General features: G+C 39.2%; 1 protein-coding gene across 1 annotated transcript in view; it reads left to right on the forward strand.

Annotated features, from left to right (window-relative positions):
- Positions 1-9,363, forward strand: part of TPRG1 (tumor protein p63 regulated 1) — a 147,140-nt gene extending 137,777 nt beyond the window's left edge. Inside the window, exon 6 of the mRNA XM_023214734.1 lies at positions 5,438-9,363. Coding sequence (XP_023070502.1) covers positions 5,438-5,632 — 195 coding nt within the window. The 3' untranslated portion in view covers positions 5,633-9,363. The remainder of the gene's footprint in view (positions 1-5,437) is intronic.
- The last annotated feature ends 10,705 nt before the right edge of the window (positions 9,364-20,068 follow it).

Below are 20,068 nucleotides of genomic sequence, written 5' to 3' on the forward strand. Positions count from 1 at the left end.
AGGCTGAGGCAGGAGGATTGCTTAAGCCCAGGAGTTCGAGTCTGCAGTGCAAGTCTGCAGTGAACTATGATTATACCACTGCACTCCAACCTGGATGATAGAGCAAGATTTTGTCTCTTTAAAGAAAATGAGGACACTTATTCAGAGGGATTAAGTGACTGAGGTCATGTAGTAATAGTTCTATGTCATACCCAGTTTCCTAATATTCAGGGAAATGGGTATAAGCCTGAAAGAATTGTGTGTGTGTGTGTGTGTGTGTGTGTGTGTGTGTGTGTGCATGAGAGAGAGAGAGAGAAAGTGAGTGAGAGAGAAGGAGAGAGATTGTGTGTACATTTGTATTAATTGATGTGATATGGTATAATATTATATCTCACAACCTGGCTCAATTATCCTCAATTATTTCATCTACTTTGTATTTGTAACTTGTAGCCTTATCTTTTCTTTTTTAACCATCGCTTTGCTGGGTTCCTGGAGTGTGCAGAGAGTACTCCTGGGAAGGACTAGTACTGAACCCAGAACTGATGAATAGCAGCAAACGCACTATGAGTGCTCTGTAACCATAATGATCTACAGACCAACCCTTTGTACTCTTTTCTTGTATTTCTATCCATCTTTTCAAGGGGATCATGCAAATGAACCAATGTTTTAGCAATCAAATTTAACTTTATATTCTTAGCCCTTTGTTTGCCTTTTACATCAATTCAACAAACATTCACTGAGTACCTACCTGGCAGTGACTATCACATGATGAGAAATATTCTGGATTACCAAGAAGACTAAAACTGATTTTGCCCTACAGATACTTATGGCATAGTGGGAGGAGGCAGGAAAGACTTTCACAAATTATAATTTAAAGTGCTAAGATTGTAAATAGGGGGATTCACAGGGTGTTATAGGAGGCCAAAAGTGGGAACAGATAAGTCCAAAAGTTACAAGTCTGATGACATTTGATATGAAACTCAAGGTATGGGTGATTTAAACATCAAAGAAGGTGGGAAAAGACATTTTAAGTAGAGGAAACATGTTTAAAAGCTGCAAATTACAAAGGTATACAAAATGTTCTCCAATAAAGACTAATACAGTTTAGCTAAGTTTAAAGTGCACTTGTGTGTGTGTGCACATATGTGCATGTATTCAGAGAGGAGGGTTGGGGGATGGGTAGGATGAGGATGGAAATTACGATGAGTAGAAACCTCTCCTGTGTAAGAAAAAAGAAGCTACTGCCTCTTCTTATTTCTCTCTACACACTTGAATTTATAGTCACAGGGTCTCTGTAAGGATAATTCCAGAAAAAAATGTGCAAGGATGATATATACAGTCTGTCCAGCAGTGTGACTTCTCAAGTGATTTCAAGTACTGGGTATTGGACGGGTGTGCCCTCTATGACAGGAGACTTCCTTCCACACACAGGGAGGCTGAAACCTGTAGCCTGCAGGCTCGGAAAACCAGCTCAACTGAGGAATGTGGGCCTACAGGCATGAAACCTGGTCTCTTTACCCAGTGTAAACAGGAAGCAAGTGATGGTTGTAACGAGGAAAACTGAGACTCTAGGCAATGAACTGTTGGCAGGCAGCACCTAAAGCAAACCTGTGGACCAGGCACTCAGCTGGTAAATAATTGGTGGAAAGTCAAGAATAATACCGCGTCCCCCTGCCCCCACCACGCACACTGCTGTAACTGCTATGCTTTATCCTAACCAACACACAACCCCTGTGTAACTGGAGTTGTTAAAATCTGACCCTCTGTATTTGGGACTGAAATAAAAGAGAGAGCCAGAGGTGGGTGCATAAAAGCTTTTAGGGAAAAGTATGTGGCTGGTGGTATTCATATCAGATGACACAGCGTTCCTGTCACATAGATTTAGTTCGGGTGCTTGAAATGCTCAAGAGCCAGCTCGGGGACTTGGCCTTTTGTCTGCCTCTCCTTCAGTGCACTGCTTGTCACCCTGCTTGTCTCTCTATAACCATGCCCTCCCCTGGGTTTGAAGGGGATCCTAGAAATGACTGGAAATGAAGTCCATCTGACTCCAGTGAAATGCCAAATCCACTGAGCATGAAATAGTGCCAACTTTTACTTTCTAGCACTTTGATTTTGAGTTCCACAGAGGATTCCAAGAAATGAAGTTTATGATGAAGCCTGAGGAAGCATTCAATAATCCAACTGGACAAGATTTACTGATCTATGAAAAGGGATCTTGATAATCCAGAGTGTTGCAATAGAATTGTTGAGATGAATTATACTTTGATTTTTAAGAGATCATGGTTTGATAAGGATGATGAGGATGATGTCAGTAATGATTAAGCAGTTATTATTTATTGATTCCTGGCAACAAACTTCCTTTATGGCCTTTGCAATATAACTCCAAATTTCAGGCTCATCTCATTCTGCTTTCCTAATCCTTTATATAATATATGAGCACACAAGTGCATGTGTGTGCACACCTCTATTCACAGCATGTATACAAACCCTTTATTTCACTTAATCTTTTCAACTACCTGATAAATTTGATGGTATTAATATTCTTATTTTATGGCAAAGGAACTATAAAATTCAGCAAAGTTGAATAACTTGCCTGAAGTCACACAGCTATGTGAGTGCCATAGTTCCAACTTAAGACCAGCTCGGCCTGATCCTATACTTCCTTTAGCTCAGTGGTTTTCAAGAGAGGGTGATTTTGCCCATGGGGGACATTTAACAATGTCCCAGTGTCCCAGTGAGATATTACTGGTTGTCACATCTGGGGTGGAAGCCTGTCTAGTATCTGGGGGGTGAAGGATAGGGAGGCTGATTAACATCCTAACATGCAGAAGACATTCTCTCCCATAGCAAAAAATTGTCTGGCCTAAAATAGCAATAGTCCCAAGGTGAAGAAACTTTGTTTTAGCTGTACAGACAGCCACATTTGTGACTCTACTTCATAGAAAACCAGATGAGATACTTGAATGAAGGTATAGGTAAAGGAAAAACATAAGAGAAAGAAAAAGGTTGACTTTTCCCTTGAGTCTGTGGGAAGGCATTGTAGAAGATACAGGATTTAAGCCTGGTTTTGAGAGACGTGTTGGAGAGTGGGCACTATAGATCTTTTTGAATTAAATCATTGATTGCCAGAGCAAAAGTTTCCTAGGCAAGTGATTTTCATTTAAAAAGAAGCCTTTTGGAAATAAAATCTTACTTGGAACTCAAATATATAAAACTGATGATAAAAATAGAACAGCTCTGATGTGATTGAAGAGACTAAAACAAGTTACCTGCTTGACTTTTGACTTTTTGTTGACATCCTCTCCTCAAACCCTCAGGTACCTGTTGTCCCAACATTATTCACAATAGCACTTCCTTTCTTTTCAAAAGAATTTAGATCTGGATGATAAATTATATGTAGTCACCCAATCTATGAGGAGATCTAGTGTTCTAAAGAACATGGTTTAAAAATTAATGAATGTAATATTATCTCCATTTTGCAAGTGAGGAACAAGAATTCTTCCCTAAATATCAGAATTTTAAAACTAAATTTTCTAAAAATTAGAATTTTATAATCCTGCTCATAACCGCAATGTTATAAAGACAGGACTTCAGGAGTTAAGTCAGGAAACCTGTGTCAGGCCTCTGAGCCAAAGCTAAGCCATTGTATCCCCTGTGACCTGCACGTACACATCCAGATGGCGAGTTCCTGCCTTAACTGATGACATTACCTTGTGAGATTCCTTTTCCTGGCTCATCCTGGCTCAAAAGCTCCCCTACTGAGCACCTTGTGACTCCCCCCCCCCCCCCCCCCCCCCCCCCCCCCGCCCCCAGAGAACAACCTGAGTCCAAGCCCTTGCTCAATCATTTACTAGTTACTTGGTACTGGGCAGATCCCTGTAACATTTAGATCCTCAGTTTACCTACCAGATCCCCTCTACTTTGCCCACAATGCCTAGTATCTTATCCAGTAAGAATTTCCTGAATTTAATTCCTACTCTCTGTCCCATAACCTATCGCATTTAGGCTATTAGCTTCACTTTATGAATATCATTCTTGACTTCTGGGTCTGCGATGATTACTATGAAAAATTTACATACATGGACTTTTTATCTGATTTTTCTTCATGGTCCCAGATTCTACATCCAGTTGCCTATTGAAAGTCTCTAAGAGGATTCCTGGTAAGATAACTCAAACCACATGTCTGCAACAAAATCCTCCATCTCTTTATCTTACTATTTCCAATCTGTACCTCTCCTAGGCTTTCTCAACTCAGTAATAATATCACTCAGTTGATCAGGCCAAAAATCTGGGTGTCATTTTTATCCTTCTCTTCATCCCTAAATTCAGTCACACCAACAAATTCTTTGGCTCGACCCCACTGCCCCCGAAATCCCTAATTTAACCAGTTCTGATGGTCTCCACTGCTACACTGTCCAAGCCACCATCATATCTTGTCTGGACTCCCGAAGTGAATTCCAAACTCATCTTGCCTTCCTGCTTCTATTCTTAGCCCTAACAGCATTCTATTTTTGACTCCACACAGTAGCTAGAATTATTATTATTTTCAAAGTAACATTATACAACATTGAACTTCTTCTTAAAATCACATCAATCCAAAGCCCTTAATGTGGCCCTAAAGACTCTTCATGCCTAGTGCTTCAACCTCTTTCCTTTGATCCCTAGACTTCTGTCTAACAGGTCTTTTCTGTGTCCCTCGAAGAAGCTAAACTCATGCCTCCCTTACAGCTTTTGCAGGTGCTGTGTTTTCTGCTTGGAATTTCTTCTTCCCATAGCTAGCTCTTTTTCATTATGTGGGTCTCAGTTGAAGTTTTACCTTCCCAGAAAGACTTGCCCTGAATACAGTATGTGAAGTAACTCGAACTTTCCTTACTTTTTATCCCTTTGCCACATTCTATTTTCCTTCTAGAATTTATCACCCTCCAAATTTTTATTAATATTTTTTGTCTGCAATCACGAGAATGTGAGCTCCATGACAGTGGGTTTTTTTGCCTGTCTGTTCAACTTAAAATGTCTCTGGAACGTGTTGTAGGCGCTTCATCGGTATTTCTTAAGTAATTTCAGATGCCCTTTCATATATCAGTGACAAAGAGAGTTAGTTTACAGTACTAATACCGACGCAAATTATTTGTATACTAACAAAATCTTAAATCAGCTAAAACTAACATGGTACTTGGTAGACTTACGTGGATGATAAACAAACTGAAAAATCACACATATTATTTCTGACATTAAGAAGTAAAATTGGGCCTGAGGAAAGTTAGTCTTCATAGAGTTAAGCACAGTTATTAACTGTATTAACTTAATAGAGATACATTTAACCATTTCTGTTTAAGAAGTAAGAATAACTGCAGCCCCAGGACAGGAGTCAACTTCTGTGAAGACTGGCTGGGGAGGTGAGTATCTCTCAACTTAATCTACAGTAACTAACTTTGTGCCTTCTTTATTTCTTCTTCAGTTGTCTGGGTTCCTGTCTAAGCTTGTTCCAGCTATCCAGAATGCCCACAAGAATTCATCTGGATCTGGAAGCAGAAAGAAACTGATGGTGGTAACCGAACCCATTTTGATTGAGACCTACACAGGGCTGATGTCATTCATTGGAAACCGCAACAAACTTGGCTATTCCCTCGCCCGTGGGAGTATAGGTTTTTGAGAGTCTTTTTGGTACCATCTGTATATCATCCAAAGATATGCCACTTGAAAATTTCATTTTGACCCACCCTATTTTTAGACTGAACCAATTATTTTTAAGTAATACTTTATGATTTTGAATATTTAGTATTTCCAAAAATTTAAAAGCTTGATTGGACTGATAGATACACACTTTAGACCTCACACAGAATAACCAAATTTTCTTAAAACTAGAAAATAAATTCTGCTGAGCCTATCAAGTACTGTTATCAAATGAGTGCCCGATCATCAACTTAGGAAAGAAGACTCTTTAGGTCCTGTTGCTTCAGCTCTTTAAATGTAGGCTTTTTTTTTTTTTTTTTTTTTGAGGTCTTGGTCTTCAGCCCTCTTATCCTGATTTATTCTCTCATTGGGGTCTCACTGTCTCTAGTATTTTAGCTACCACTTTATAAGGATGACTTCCAAATGTATATTCCCATTCCCAATATTTATTCCAAGATTCAGTTTTGCATTTCTGTCTGCTAATCATCTAAATATCAGTGTCCCAATGACCTTTTACATTGAGCATCATCAGAATCCTGGATTTCTCGGTGGTATTTATATGGTCCCAGTTATCCATTCCTGAAGTCCGTCAATTCTGATTTCTCTAGATTCCTTGCCAATGACATCCTATATACGATCCCACCTCTATATGGCTGCGTTGTATTCCAATGCCCAAATGTCAAACTGGAAGCTCATTCTTTTATCAAAATTGTTCATCCATTCCTCCTTTCCATGCTTACAGCTGTATTATTAGATCAGGTTTTTAATTCTGCTCAACAAATTATTACCACAGCCTGTTAAATGGAATCCCTACTCCAAGGCTAACTGTTTCAATCTATCCTACATTTGGTTTCTAGCTCATTTACTTTTGCCATCTTTTGTTCAAATATATTTTCTTAATAGCAGACCTTTTTCTTCTAATGAAATCTTTTGTAGAAGCAGTATATACAAAGCAGATAAAAGTAGGATCACTGTAGTTGGAATGAAGATGAGAATGCCACAGGCATCTTTCTTTGTAGGCCTCAGAGGTGCTCCATATGGAATGTCCATGGATCGGTTTTGAAGACCATGTTTCCAAAAACACTGTCCTAACACTCTATTCTCATTGCTCTTTTCCCTCTAATTTCCTCTTTGTCCCTTCCCGACTTAGATCTAATTTTCAACAACCCAGGAAATTATCTCATATGTTTGCATCTCTCAAGTTTCTTTTCTTTTTTATTTCAGAATCTTATTTTATCTAAATTTATTTAGGAAAAAAAGCTTTGAATGTTGACTACATAGACATTACTACAATAAGCTTTTTGCCTTTCCCAAGACTCAGAATTGACACATCTTGGTTTATATTTAAGTAGAAAATTCCAGCCAACTTTTTTTTGACTTTTATGTGAAGTTGAAAAGCTTGCTTTTCAAAGAAGATTTGTCCTCTGATATATTTATAAACATCAATTTAATGCAGGCATTCAACCCCAAACCTTGAATAACTCTCATTTTATTTTGTCTTTGTTTACTTCTATTAATATTTTTTTATTTCCCTCTCTTCCGCCTTTACAGCACCCACTTTTTCTTCCCCCCATGATGGCAAATATTGTTACAGTCCCCAAGGCAGGGAACTTCTATTGAGACTGTAAAAGGAAATGTTGAAATCCATAGCTGTCCTGTCAACAGTAGTGGAATGAAAAGACGTTGGATTGTTTTGGCACTGGTTCTGAAGCAGGCATAATTGGCAAATTATTATAATACTGCTGCCCGAAAATCCCCATTTGCCTCAAGATAGTGGCATTTATTGGCAGAAGCCTCTGAAATGTCCAACACATTCTTTTGAGTTACCATTTAAGGATCAGCCTGACAATCGACTTCTCTCTGCACATTTGTCCCCTTTGTAACCTAAGCCAGACTGTTCCCAAATGACCTTCTAAAGGACACAGTGCACCATCATCAATGGAAACAGTTCAGAAAGGATGACAGGAGGGAGATGTTTCTTAGTTCTGAGAGCCAGTCTGTAACAATGGGATAAGCATTTAATGGAATCAAAGCTGTTTTGCATAAGGAGTGAACTGAGAGATGACATCAGGGTCTTTATGAATTTCCTTCACATTTTGTAAAAGCTGTCATATATAGGATATCCCATTAATGGAAAAAGGGGATCTAGAAAGCAGTATTATGACCAGAGGGTGAGAAGATTTAGGAATTTGGATAGCAGTTCAATATAAGAAAGGACTTCTTACAGTTATACATTTTCAATGATGGAACGGGTTGCTTTAAACAGTGAACCCACCATCACTTGGTATGTTCAAGGAAAGACTAGATAAAGTAGATATTGTGAGAAGAAGTGCTGTGTGATACCATTTGGAGAAATGATTGACATAATCTTTTAAGGCCAGTGACCCTATCATTTTCCAAATAATTGTTGCTAGTACTTAGTTAATTAGACCCATTTTTTTCCTTAGGAAAAAGTTGGCTCAATCATGGGAGACCCTAAAAAATTTCCTTAACTTTCCTAAGGTTTAATGTCTTCTTCTGCAAAATGGAGACAATTATATTACTTTTGCTTATTTCATGAGGATTCAATGAAATGAGGTTAAATTCTTTTATTAAACAGAAAGTTTTGAGTATTTGCCTAGACAGTGATGGGACTTTTGCAGGAGAAGGTGGGAAAATATCCAAGGGAACTAAATTTCCTCCAGAAATTGTTTCTTCATTACCATGGACCTACTGATCATGGTTTTCTCATTTTGCACTTGGTGTTCTTACTTGGGCTCTTTGTCTTTAAGCTCAACAGGGAGCCACAACCCAGGGGACCTATATGTACACTTGGAGTTTTTATCAGACTATCATTTGAACTTACCACTACAGTTTAGCAAATGGCATCATGAATTTGATTGATAATAGGAGTAGACACAAGATATGTTAAGTACAGTACAAAGCATTTCATAACCAAAATGTCATGGTTGGAGGTCTTCATTATTTGATCTTTATCTCATTCAGGAATTTCCACTAGAAAAATCTCTGATAAGCTTTATTTCAGAAACTGCTTGAACAGCTCCATTGACAAATGCCTCACTGTCTTCTGATATATTGCGGGCAGGTCTGAAGGTGAGAAAGTTCAAAGGAGATAGATATTTTAACATAACAGGAGGAGTTTTAAACAATCACCAGGACTCACTCCTTGGTGGTCAATTTGGCCTCTTTGGAGGCTTGACCTTTGGTCATCTTACGGTCATCTAAGGCAGAAAAGAGAAGCTCACTTATAAGTTGGCTACTTTTGAATCATTTGCCTTGAGGTCCATTTTTTATTGAGCCTTTGTTGAAACATCCTGAGGAAGCCAATTTATAGAGTTCTGGTGATAAGAAGACAGAAAAACCATGTAAATTCAGTGCTTTTATTTCACAGAACGTGAAGCAAAGGCCTAGAAACTAGAAAGATATTTCTCAAAAAGAAGATGGTGAATTTTTGGAAATACTGAGATTAGACTACATCTTCCAATTTCTATCCCTAGCCCACTGCTCTTTCTAATATAATATCTGTATTCCCTGGGAAAGACTTGCCATCTGAATTGATGTATCGTAGTTGTGGAGATAATTTTGAAGGGAGAAAACAATAGGGCACAGTCGTTTGGGAGGAATTTCCAGAAATTGCCATCATTTTCTTAAAGGCTAAGGACACTCACAGAGCTCTCTGGTTTCCTATCTGATAAAAAAAAAAAAAAAAAAGCCCAAACAAAGCTGCGGAAGCTGGCAGAGCCAGCAGATATTTTGTAAGGCAGCTTCACCTCTGCTGGCATTTTGTGGGGCAGGAGAGGGGGAGGGCAAAAGTATTAAATTTAGGCTTAAAAGCTCCTCAGAAATTCTTTACACACAAGAGACCAAGTTGGAGAAAAGAAGATGACTTGTGCCAAGGGGAAGAAAGAGAGAGACTAATGCCTGTGGTTTTCAAAGGTTAACAACAACATAAAAAAGCCAAGGTATTTGCACAGGGATGAATGCTCATTGGCTCTTGGCCAACAATTATACAAGGGCTTGTGCCCACATCCTGTAGCTGTGGTTTAGGGACGCTGCTCATGAGTGACTTCTTATGCTTAGTGGCAGGAAACTTTAGTCACTGATGTGTAAACTCACCTTTGGTCTGCACCTCCCACAACGTGCTCCGAAAGCAGTTAGGGGACTAGGCCTCTTGATTTCCTTGTAGATACCAGTTCCCCAGAAGCTAAGGAAAAACTCTGTTTGAGGCCTTGGAGTTACTGAGAGTTGACCAATACTTGCCTTATTCTACCTGATTTTGGCAACTGCTTAGGATAATTCTGTATCCACAAAAAGGAATTATGATATCCTCTGCTAAACTCTCTCTTTAGCCTCAAAGCCCAAAACCAAAAAAAGAGAGCCATATTTCATTGCAGGCCTGCAGCCAATGTGAAATATGAGGAATAAAGTTATGAGACTGCTTCTCAACCTAGATCTCGTATCTCGTGCGCTATTTTACACTCAATTTTAAAAAATTCTTAGTAAACATCTCAGTCCCCTTTTCAGTGAAGCCAAATGGAATTTGCAAGCCCAGTTTAATTAACTCCTATGTTTTATGGTAGATATGACAGATCATGATATATTATGGATGCGTTGAGATCAACTTTTCTGAACCACCAACTTGTCTGTCGTGTGCTGCCCACAATGCTTACCCCATGCATCTCAGAAATTCCTTTTCCTTTCTTTAATATTCTCTGCTCACTCTTCATGGAATCTGAGATAGAAAGGATCTTAAAGGTCATGTAGTTTAGCCTCCTTTGGTTGAGGTAGCAGGAATGCCCTCAACCAAAACATGCACAGCAGATGGAAAATCAGCTTCTGTGTGAGCATTCCAAGAGCCCAGAACTCCTTGCTTTCTAAAGCAGTTAATTCCACCACTGGGCAACAGCAAGTAGAAGGTTTTTCTGGGCATTGCACCCAAACCTCTCTCCTTAGAAATTTATGGATTTGGTGCTAGATCTTCCTTTGAAGGAATCCCAAATAAATTAATTTTCTAGTTCACATATTCACACTTCAAATAAAGGCAGGTGCTTTCCTAAAAGGTGGTAGTTTTATTTTTGCATTATTTTGTATTTAGAGACAAAACTCCAGTGACCACAATCATTTCTAAATATGATGCATTATCCAGAGTCCTTATCGAGCTTGTCTCTTGCTTATAGACTATTCTGTTTGGTTAACACTTCTTTTAAAATATTATATTCAACACTTGTCTTGGCAGTTCATGTATAGATTAATCAGTGCAGATTAGAATGGAGTTGTTCTTTATTTGCCACTGTACTGTTATTAATAAAATCCAGGTTTCCTCTATCATGCTGTTTGTTCACATGAAATGTATGAATAACTTCATACTATAATATAATATATAACTATTTTCCTGATTGGGTAAATTCATTGAAGGCACAAATGAGACCACTTTAGCATAGATTACTTTTACTGAAATTGTGTTAGTTCTGAGTAATTACTGTTTTCCAACTTTTTAATTTATTTTCTAAATTATTTGTTTAACACTTTATCCTATAAATTTGCCTAAGTCACTGTTAAACTTACTCCTGTCTAGCATCTGGCAACCACCATTGTTTTTAAATGAGTTTTTTTCTGTCTTCCGTCTAGAGGACAAGGTGGGCATGATCATTGTGATGGACGGCAGAGTCAAAGCAGTAAACACATGTTTTGATCCGCAGAGTTCTCTGGAATTAGTTAGTTGATCATGGTGTCCCTAGAACAAAAATAGATGGACAGCCTACTGAAGTCTTATTTAACCTGTGGAAACAGAAGTGATTTGAAGTCTGACTTGAATCAGCAGCTGCCACTCCAGGATACCACCATCCTGACTGAATTCAGGGATCCCATTTAAATGGCAGCAGTTTCCACTGTCATGCTTGCCCACAGAGAATGGCCACCATGCAACTATTCAAGAATGGTAGGATTTCCCTCAGAAATGTATTTCTGGCTTTGGGGTTGAAAGCATTTTTGGAACTTCTTAGGGGACATAGAGGCTAAGTGAAAAGATTGTACATAGTAAAACTGCTTTCACATCCCAAGCTCCCCAAACCTTTAGATGCCTTCCTCTGGCATTTCAAGTTCATTAATGTATACTTTCTTTAGGTCGATGGTTTAGTTAACAAAGCAAACTATTAGAGCCACTCTTAGTGTCTCAAATACATTGGATCAAGAATCTTGGCCTGGTCTACTCTAATCCATGAATTCTTTGTGTTCCAACATTATGCTTCTGATCTGATAACCTTGGAATCAGTGCCCATACATGTTCTCCCTCTATAGATATAAGTTGGCAAAACCTTACAATTATTTTGGAATTTATTTTACTGTCTCATGAATCACACTTGTTCACTTACTTTTTAGGAGTCATATCTGTTTATAGGTTTAGAAACAATGCAGAATGAGAATGAATTATCATACATTTAATCAGATGCTGACTCCAACTACAGCTATTGATCTAGATGTAGTTTTGTTGCTTGAGCCAACTTGATCTGGAATTTCTTTTTCTTTTCTTTTCTAATCTATTATTAAGATTATGAAAAGTAGTTTGCTTTCAGCTGGTAGAGCCAGCAATATACTCAGGGTTATTATATCAACCTTCTCACCTTATGTCATATTCTAGTCAACAGGGATCTTGATCACCTCTCTGTTCTCCCAGACATCATGCTGGTCCATTTCATTGATGATATCATGTTGATTAAACCAGGAAAGCAGGAAGTAGTAACTGTTCTAACACATATATAAAACATATGCATGAAAACGTATCACCTCAAAATTCTTTTCTTTGTCACCAGAAAGTCACAGCAGTAACCTTTGTAAAGGATCAGTGGTCTGGGGCATGTCAATATATGCATCCTAAGGTAAATGGTAAATTGCTGCCCCATGTGACTAAATTTCTTAGTTAACCCCTCAATACTTAATGGGGTTCTTTAGATGTGAAAGTAACATATGCCTCATTTGGGTCTGCTACTTGAATATATTGACCAAGTAATCCAAAAAGTTGCCAGTTTTGAGTGGGGCACCGAATAAGAGAAGAATCTGAAACAGGTCCAGGCTACCATTCAATCTGCCTTACCACTTGGGCTGTATACCCCAGCAGATCTAAAGGGGCTCAAAGTATCTGTGGCAGATATAGACGATGTGTGGATCCTTTGTTCAGTCCCTCTAGGTGAATCACTGGGTAGACCTCAGAATTTTAAGCACAGATATGCCATCCTCCCAGATAATTTTTTTTTTTTTTTTTTTGAGAAACAGCTGTTGGCTTGTGACTGAGCTCCATTAGAAACTTAAGACTCTTTGGGAGGCTGAGGCAGGTGGATCACCTGAGGTCAGGAGTTCGTGACCAGCCTGGACAACATGGCCAATCTCCGTCTCTACTAAAAATACAAAAATTATCTGGGCGTGGTGGTGGGCATCTGTAATCCCAGCTACTAGGAAGGTTGAGACAAGATAATTGCTTGAATCTGGGAGGCAGAGGTTGTGGTGAACCTAGATTGCACCACTGTACTCCAACCTGGACGACAGAGCAAGACTCTGTATCAAAAAAAAAAAAAAAAAAAAGGAAAGAAAGCAAGAAACTTAATAGTTGGCCATTTGGCTATACGCTGTCAAGTTGCCATGCAGCCTAAGAATGTACTAGGTGTTGTCTGACCCATCAAACCATAAAGCTGGGCAAGCACAATGGCATTATATTATATTAGAGATGATATAGACAAGATAAGGCTTAAGCAGGTCCTGAAGGCACAAATAAGTTGCATGAGCAAGTGTCCCAGAGGACCGTAATGCCTGTTCCTACTAAATTTTCTTCTCACTTTTTTTCTATTTTTTGTTTTCTCTTTATTTCTTCTGAAATACAAATGGAATACATGTGCAGAATGTGCAGGTTTGTTAAATAGGTATGCATGTGCCATGATGGTTTGCTGCACCTATTGACCCCTTCTGTAAGTTCCCTCCCCTCACCCCTCACCCCACAACAGGCCATGATGTGTGTTGTTCCCCTCTCTGTGTCCATGTGTTCTTAATGTTCAACTCCCACTATGAGTGAGAACATGTGGTATTTGGTTTTCTGTTCCTGTGTTAGTTAGATGAGGATGATGGTTTTCAGCTTCATCCATGTTCCTGCAAAGGACATGATCTCATTCCTTTTTATGGCTGCATAGTATTCCATGGTGTATATGTACCACATTTCCTTCATACGGTCCATCATTGATGGGCATTTGAGTTGGTTCCATGTCTTTGCTATTGTAAATAGTGCTGCAATAAACATGCATATGAGTGTTGTGAGTTATTGTTAAGCTGATTCTTCTCCCACCTAATCCACACCTATGGCTTTCTGGGAAGCTCCTTGTGACCAATGGACTGAGGAAAACAAAATGAACTTGATTTACAGATACTTCTGCTATATCACCTGAAAATGAACAACTACAGTATTGTACTCCATGGTGATCTCGGAAGACAGTAGTGAGAGAAATTTCTCTTAGTGGACCAAATAAATTAGCTACCATTTCCATGTTCTGCCTCGGGACTGCCTTCCATTTTATAAGTGAAGAAACAGAGTTCTGAAATAATAACATGACCCAGTTATTGTCAGACATACTCAAGAAAGCCACCACAGCTTGCTAGTGGCAGAGACATGATACTGCTTCTTCCATTTTGCCTATTTCAAACTGGATTCAGTTTCACGTAACATAAACAATTTCACTATTTTAAACAGAAAATCTTTTAAAGTATGGAATAAAGTACTTACAATATCATTAGAAAAGCTGGAGACACAAGCTCTAGGGCTGGGATTCCAGAAGTGACTCCAGAACAGCACAGAAAATTTGACTTACCAAGCTATTGGTTTTCTCTGCCATATGCAGAAAGCTACACAACCAGGAACCTGCTATTCTTATTTATTTATTTATTTATTTATTTATTTATTTATTTATTTATTTATTTATTATAGAGTCTTGCTCTGTTGCCCAGGCTGGAGTTCAGGGGCACAATCTTGGCTCACTGCAACCTCCACCCTGGGTTCAAGCTTGTTTCCTGTCTCAGCTGTCCTAGTAGCTGGGGTTATAGGCGCACGCCACCATGCCCAGCTAAGTTTTGTGTTTTTTGTAGAGATGGGGTTTCACCAGGCTGGTCTTGAACTCCTGATCTCAGGTGATCCTCCTTCCGTGGCCTCCCAAAGTGCTGGGATTATAGGCGTGAGCCACAGCACACTTTCAGCTGCTAAAGAAAGTGTGGAATGACATTTTACTATGGGGGAAAAAACATATAGACAAAGAGTTGAGTGATGTACACAGTGCCTGGCATAAGCTTGTCAGTTTCAGCACAGAGCTCAGTTAGCAGAATCATAGGCCACATCTAAAGTAAGCAGAATTTGATGACCTGATAGGTACTCTGGCCAGAATAGTAGGAAGATCAGGAAGAAGGACCCAGCCAGAACCTGCTATTCTAACAGCAGGATCTCATCACCTTAGATACAATCTAATAACTGCTGGTTTCAGACCACATTGTGTCTGCTAGATTTGCCCCAGAAAATGGATGTGACACATTCTGCCTCCTTCCTCCTTATGTATCCTGAAGCAGAACCTGGGGAGAGCATTTCATTTCTATCTTTTAATAATAATTGCAAAAAATTATTGAGTGTTTAATGTGTCCCAGACAGCGTGCTATGATCTTTACATTAATTACATCAATGAATCTTCAAATCACTTTCTCAAGGATATAATATTAACATCACCACTTCAATTTTGAGATGAGGAAAGTGAAGTAAGAAGAGGCTAAGAAAGCTGGCAAGCGTTGTGTACTCCTTGGAAGAAGATCTGCGTTAAATTAGAACTTACTCCTATCCAGAACCTAGCTACAACGGAATCTGAAAGTTTTAATATTTAGCTTTCTGACCTCTGTGGAAGACCTGCTAGAATCAGGTTGGAACAGATTGAGCTTGTCATTCCATTCCACTAGATTCACAAGCTGACTTATATTAAAGATAATTATTAAACTCTTTCTCCCCTGATTGACCGTGAGCCCCTTGAAGATATCTCAGTTTGTTCTCTAGCACAGCCTTGTACTTATATTAGGCAATCAATAAATGGGTCTTATGATGTGGATGCCCCCAGACGTTTTGGTTTCAACTCATTTCGGTAGCACATGCTTAAACTTCTGTGAAACCACTGCCTTTTTTGTGGTCTGGTTTTACAGAGCAGCAGCCCAGGTTAGGACTTCTCCCGAATTTTAGAAAGAATTTTTTTTTTTTGTTTTTACCAAACGCCTTTTTATTCCTCAAATACTTTGTTGTGGTTACATCAACAGCACCTAGCAACAATCAGAATGTGCATAGCTAAAGAAAGTGTGGAATGACATTTTACTATGTGGAAAAACATGTAGACAACGAGCTGAGTGATATACAGAGTGCCTGGCGTAAGCCTGTCAGTTTCAGAGCAGAGCTCAGTTAGCAGAACCATAGGCCACACCTAAAGTAAGCAGCATATGATGACCTGATAGATACTCTGGCAAGAAGAGTAGGAAGATCAGGAAGAAGTAATAAGTCGAGGCTCTCCTGGCCTGCTAACAGCTTGAAGAAGAGGGAACTGCAAGCAGTAGAGACCAGGCATCTGACTCTAGGGATTTTTAAGATGATGCATCAACAATAGAAGTGGGGAATGTAAAAAGAAAAAATAATGACTTTCATGGGAAATATAATGTGTTCAGATTTGGATAAGTTGAGTTTGAAAGGGTAGGGGAGATCAAGTGAAAACAATTAGCAGGTCCATATGAAGGCAAGTTGCTCAGGAGACAGGGTCTTTGCTTGGATATAAAGGTCAGGGATTCATCCAAGAATGAGTGGTAGTTAGAATTGTAAGAGTGGATGAAATTGCTCAGTGTGAAGGTATAACTATTCAAAAACTTTCTGCAATAATGGAAAATTCCATAATTCGTTATAGAATCATAATTCATTCTATACTATCTGGCACAGTAGCCACTAGCCATGAAATAAGAGAGGTGAATATTAGGAACGGAAATTAATTAATTAAATGTGTACAGCTGCGTGTATCTAGAGGCTATCCTATTGGACCGCACAGGTGTAGAATGAAGAACAGAGATGACTGAGAATAAAATCCTTAATAATAGCAATATCGCATGTCTGATGTTATTTTGATGCTACCAAAGATAGGAAATAACACATGCCTTATGAGTGGTTTATTTTCTTTTATGTTTAATCAAATGGTAAATACATTAAAATTATATAGACGAGCTTATGTTGAAAACCAGCAGCTTCCCAACCCACCTCTTCCTACTTCCAACTTAGTAATAATTCATTTTGAGGACCTTTCTTTCTTTCTTTTTTTTTTTTTTTTTTTTTTTTTGAGGCAGAGTCTCACTCTGTCGCCCAGACTGGAGTGCAGTGGCCGGATCTCAGCTCACTGCAAGCTCCACCTTCTGGGTTTACGCCATTCTCCTGCCTCAGCCTCCCGAGTAGCTGGGACTACAGGCGCCCGCCACCTCTCCCAGCTAGTTTTTGTATTTTTAGTAGAGACGGGGTTTCACCGTGTTAGCCAGGATGGTCTCGATCTCCTGACCTCGTGATCCACCCGTCTCGGCCTCCCAAAGTGCTGGGATTACAGGCTTGAGCCACCGCGCCCGGCCGAGGACCTTTCTTTCTAGTTCTGCTGCTATAAATCCAAAACTCTAAAAAAAAGTTCAGATTGTTATGTATTAATTAATCAACTTCAAATATTATCTATTAATTTCCATCTATGAAAGACTAAAACTTGAAACCATGCCCCAAAGAGTTAAAGATACCAATGACTAACCGAAATTCTTGAGTTTGCAGGAGGGCCGATAAAAAATTAAAGAACTTTTTCTTTTCTTTTTTTTTTTTTTTTGAGGCAGAATCTCGCTGGAGTGCAATGGCGCGATCTCGGCTCACTGCAACCTCTGTCTCCCGGGTTCAAGCGATTCTCCCTGCCTCAACCTCCCGAGTAGCTGGGATTATAGGCACCCGCCACCACCCCCGGCTAATTTTTGTATTTTTAGTAGAGATGGGGTTTTGCCATGTTGGCCAGGCTGATCTCGAACGCCTGACCTCAGGTGATCCCCCCGCCTCAGGTGATCCCCCCGCCTTGGCCTCCCAAAGTGCTGGGATTACAGACCTGAGCCACTGCGTCCGGCCAAAACTTCTTAAGAGCTGAAACTCCCCTTGTAAGATAACTAAACTGACTGAAATCAGCTGGAACCAATATGGCTGACTGGAGTTTGTGCAGCAGTCTGCTGATGTTACAGCTTGAATGTCCACCTAATGTTTCATACCAGTTCCCCAACAATTTGTACATGCAATCAATGAAGTAGCATGAAAAGATAACTGCACATGCCCTAGGAACTTCCAGACCTCCCCTTTCTTCCCATCAATCACCTACTCATCTCAGAATCCACTCCTAGAACTTTTCTAATAAAATTACTGCCTTAAAGCCAGCTCAGGGAGACAGATTTGAGCTGGACTCCGGTCTCCTTGTTCGTCCACTAGCAATAAAAAGCTTTTCTTGGCCGGGTGCAGTGGCTCATGCTTGTAATCCCAGAACTTTGGGAGGCCGAGGCGGGCGGATCACGAGGTCAGGAGTTCAAGACCAGCTTAGACAACAAGTGAAACCCCGTCTCTAATAAAAACACAAAAATTAGCTGTGCATGATAGCGGGTGCCTGTAATCCCAGCTACTCAAGAGGCTGAGGCAGGAGAATCACTTGAACCCCGGAGGCAGAGGTTGCAGTGAGCCGAGGTCATGCCACTGCACTCCAGGCTGGGTAACAGAGCCAAACTATGTCTCAAAAAAAAAAAAAAAAAAAAAAGCTTTTCTTTTCTCCAAACCCTGTTTATAGAATTGGCTTCTAGCATATAGGGCAGTGAGCCCCTTATGCTTGGTGACAGACTTAGTTTATGTACACTATATTCCACATCTTCTTTCCCTTTTTCCTTAAACACTTATTATTTTCACCACTGAGTACACTTGTTACTTAAATAATATGGTTTACTTCTGTTTTTTTATCACCTTTAGTTTCTATCTCACCTTTCCTCTATGAAAATAAAAATATTAGTGAGATAACCCAAGCTTTCTTTTCCAGCAAATTTTATTTTTTGCCTTCTTTCAAATATGCATTTACTTCTGCATGGTTCAGGGTGTAAGCTTTTACATTTTGTTCTGTGACCATATTAAATGATTCATGCTTGTCTATATCTAGTGGTTCTGAGGGAGTTGGTGGTGGGCTGGTGGAAGGAGGCAGATGAAGTATCAATGAGCTACCAGGTAGCTTTAGTTCCCCATCTTATTTTACTGGTGCAAAAGCATAACTCATGGTCTATATGTCTTCAGTTTCAAAGATCTATCATACTTTTTTGAGATTCTCTTTCAAGCCTACACATTATTAATATCTTTGGTTTTCCAGTGACTTAGTCAAATCATTCTATTTCTCTCTGCTTCCAATCAAAACACAGAGAAATAGAATGACTTGACTAAGGCCATATTACTCGGGGTTGGAAAGTTGAGATCAGTTCTGATGACACGTTACCTCACAAATCTGTTCTCACTAACATTTCCTAACGAATAAAGTTTGCAAAAAAAATTATGGGTTGGGATTTTTTATTTAGATTTACAATCCATAGTGCAGGCTGGAGCAAAGACATTTGAAGCTTGTGTGCTGTAACCAAATTTTCTTTCAAGGAACTCTAGAAATGTCTCCAGGCATCCAGGTGCTTCATGAGCCCAAGTCGACAAACGCTTACCTATGGGTAAAGAATCATCTAACATTAAACTAACATTTACCAAGCACTTAGGTGTTGGCATCTAAGCTAGGATATTTCATATACATTATCTTATTTAATTCCTGCAGCAACCTCTGTAAGTAAATAGAGGTGTAATTGAAAAGTTTGAATTTCAACAATTTAGCACTGTATATTTAGTCCTCTCCATCTTTAAAATGGGGTAGAATAATCTGTGCCTCAGATTTTCAAAAGACAAATTGAATTTGATAAAATTAAATGAGACTAAGTGGTTTGGTTGCTCGGGAGATAAGCAGTATACAAACATAACACTGATGAGTAATAGTGAAGTATTATAGTGCTTTGTTCTTGTTACCCGTAATGCAATTGACCCAAAGGGATTGGCATTAGGGAACGGTTTCTGGATACAAAGCGAAAGACTCCAAACACTCTTGTAAATTTCTAAATTCCAGTGAAGATGGTGCTGGAGTGACTATACAACAAGGATGGTTCCTGACCACCTAAAGCAACCAGGAAGCTTCCTGTTATTCTCAGTAATCCTGTGATTAATATAAAACCACTAAAGACGTATTCCAGGCAAAGGACAGATTACAATTTCACAGAAACTGAAGCTTTTATTAATTTGAAGGGGGCTGTGTGT

Source organism: Piliocolobus tephrosceles, chromosome 2, assembly GCF_002776525.5.
Source record: "Piliocolobus tephrosceles isolate RC106 chromosome 2, ASM277652v3, whole genome shotgun sequence".
Lineage (NCBI taxonomy): Eukaryota > Metazoa > Chordata > Mammalia > Primates > Cercopithecidae > Piliocolobus > Piliocolobus tephrosceles.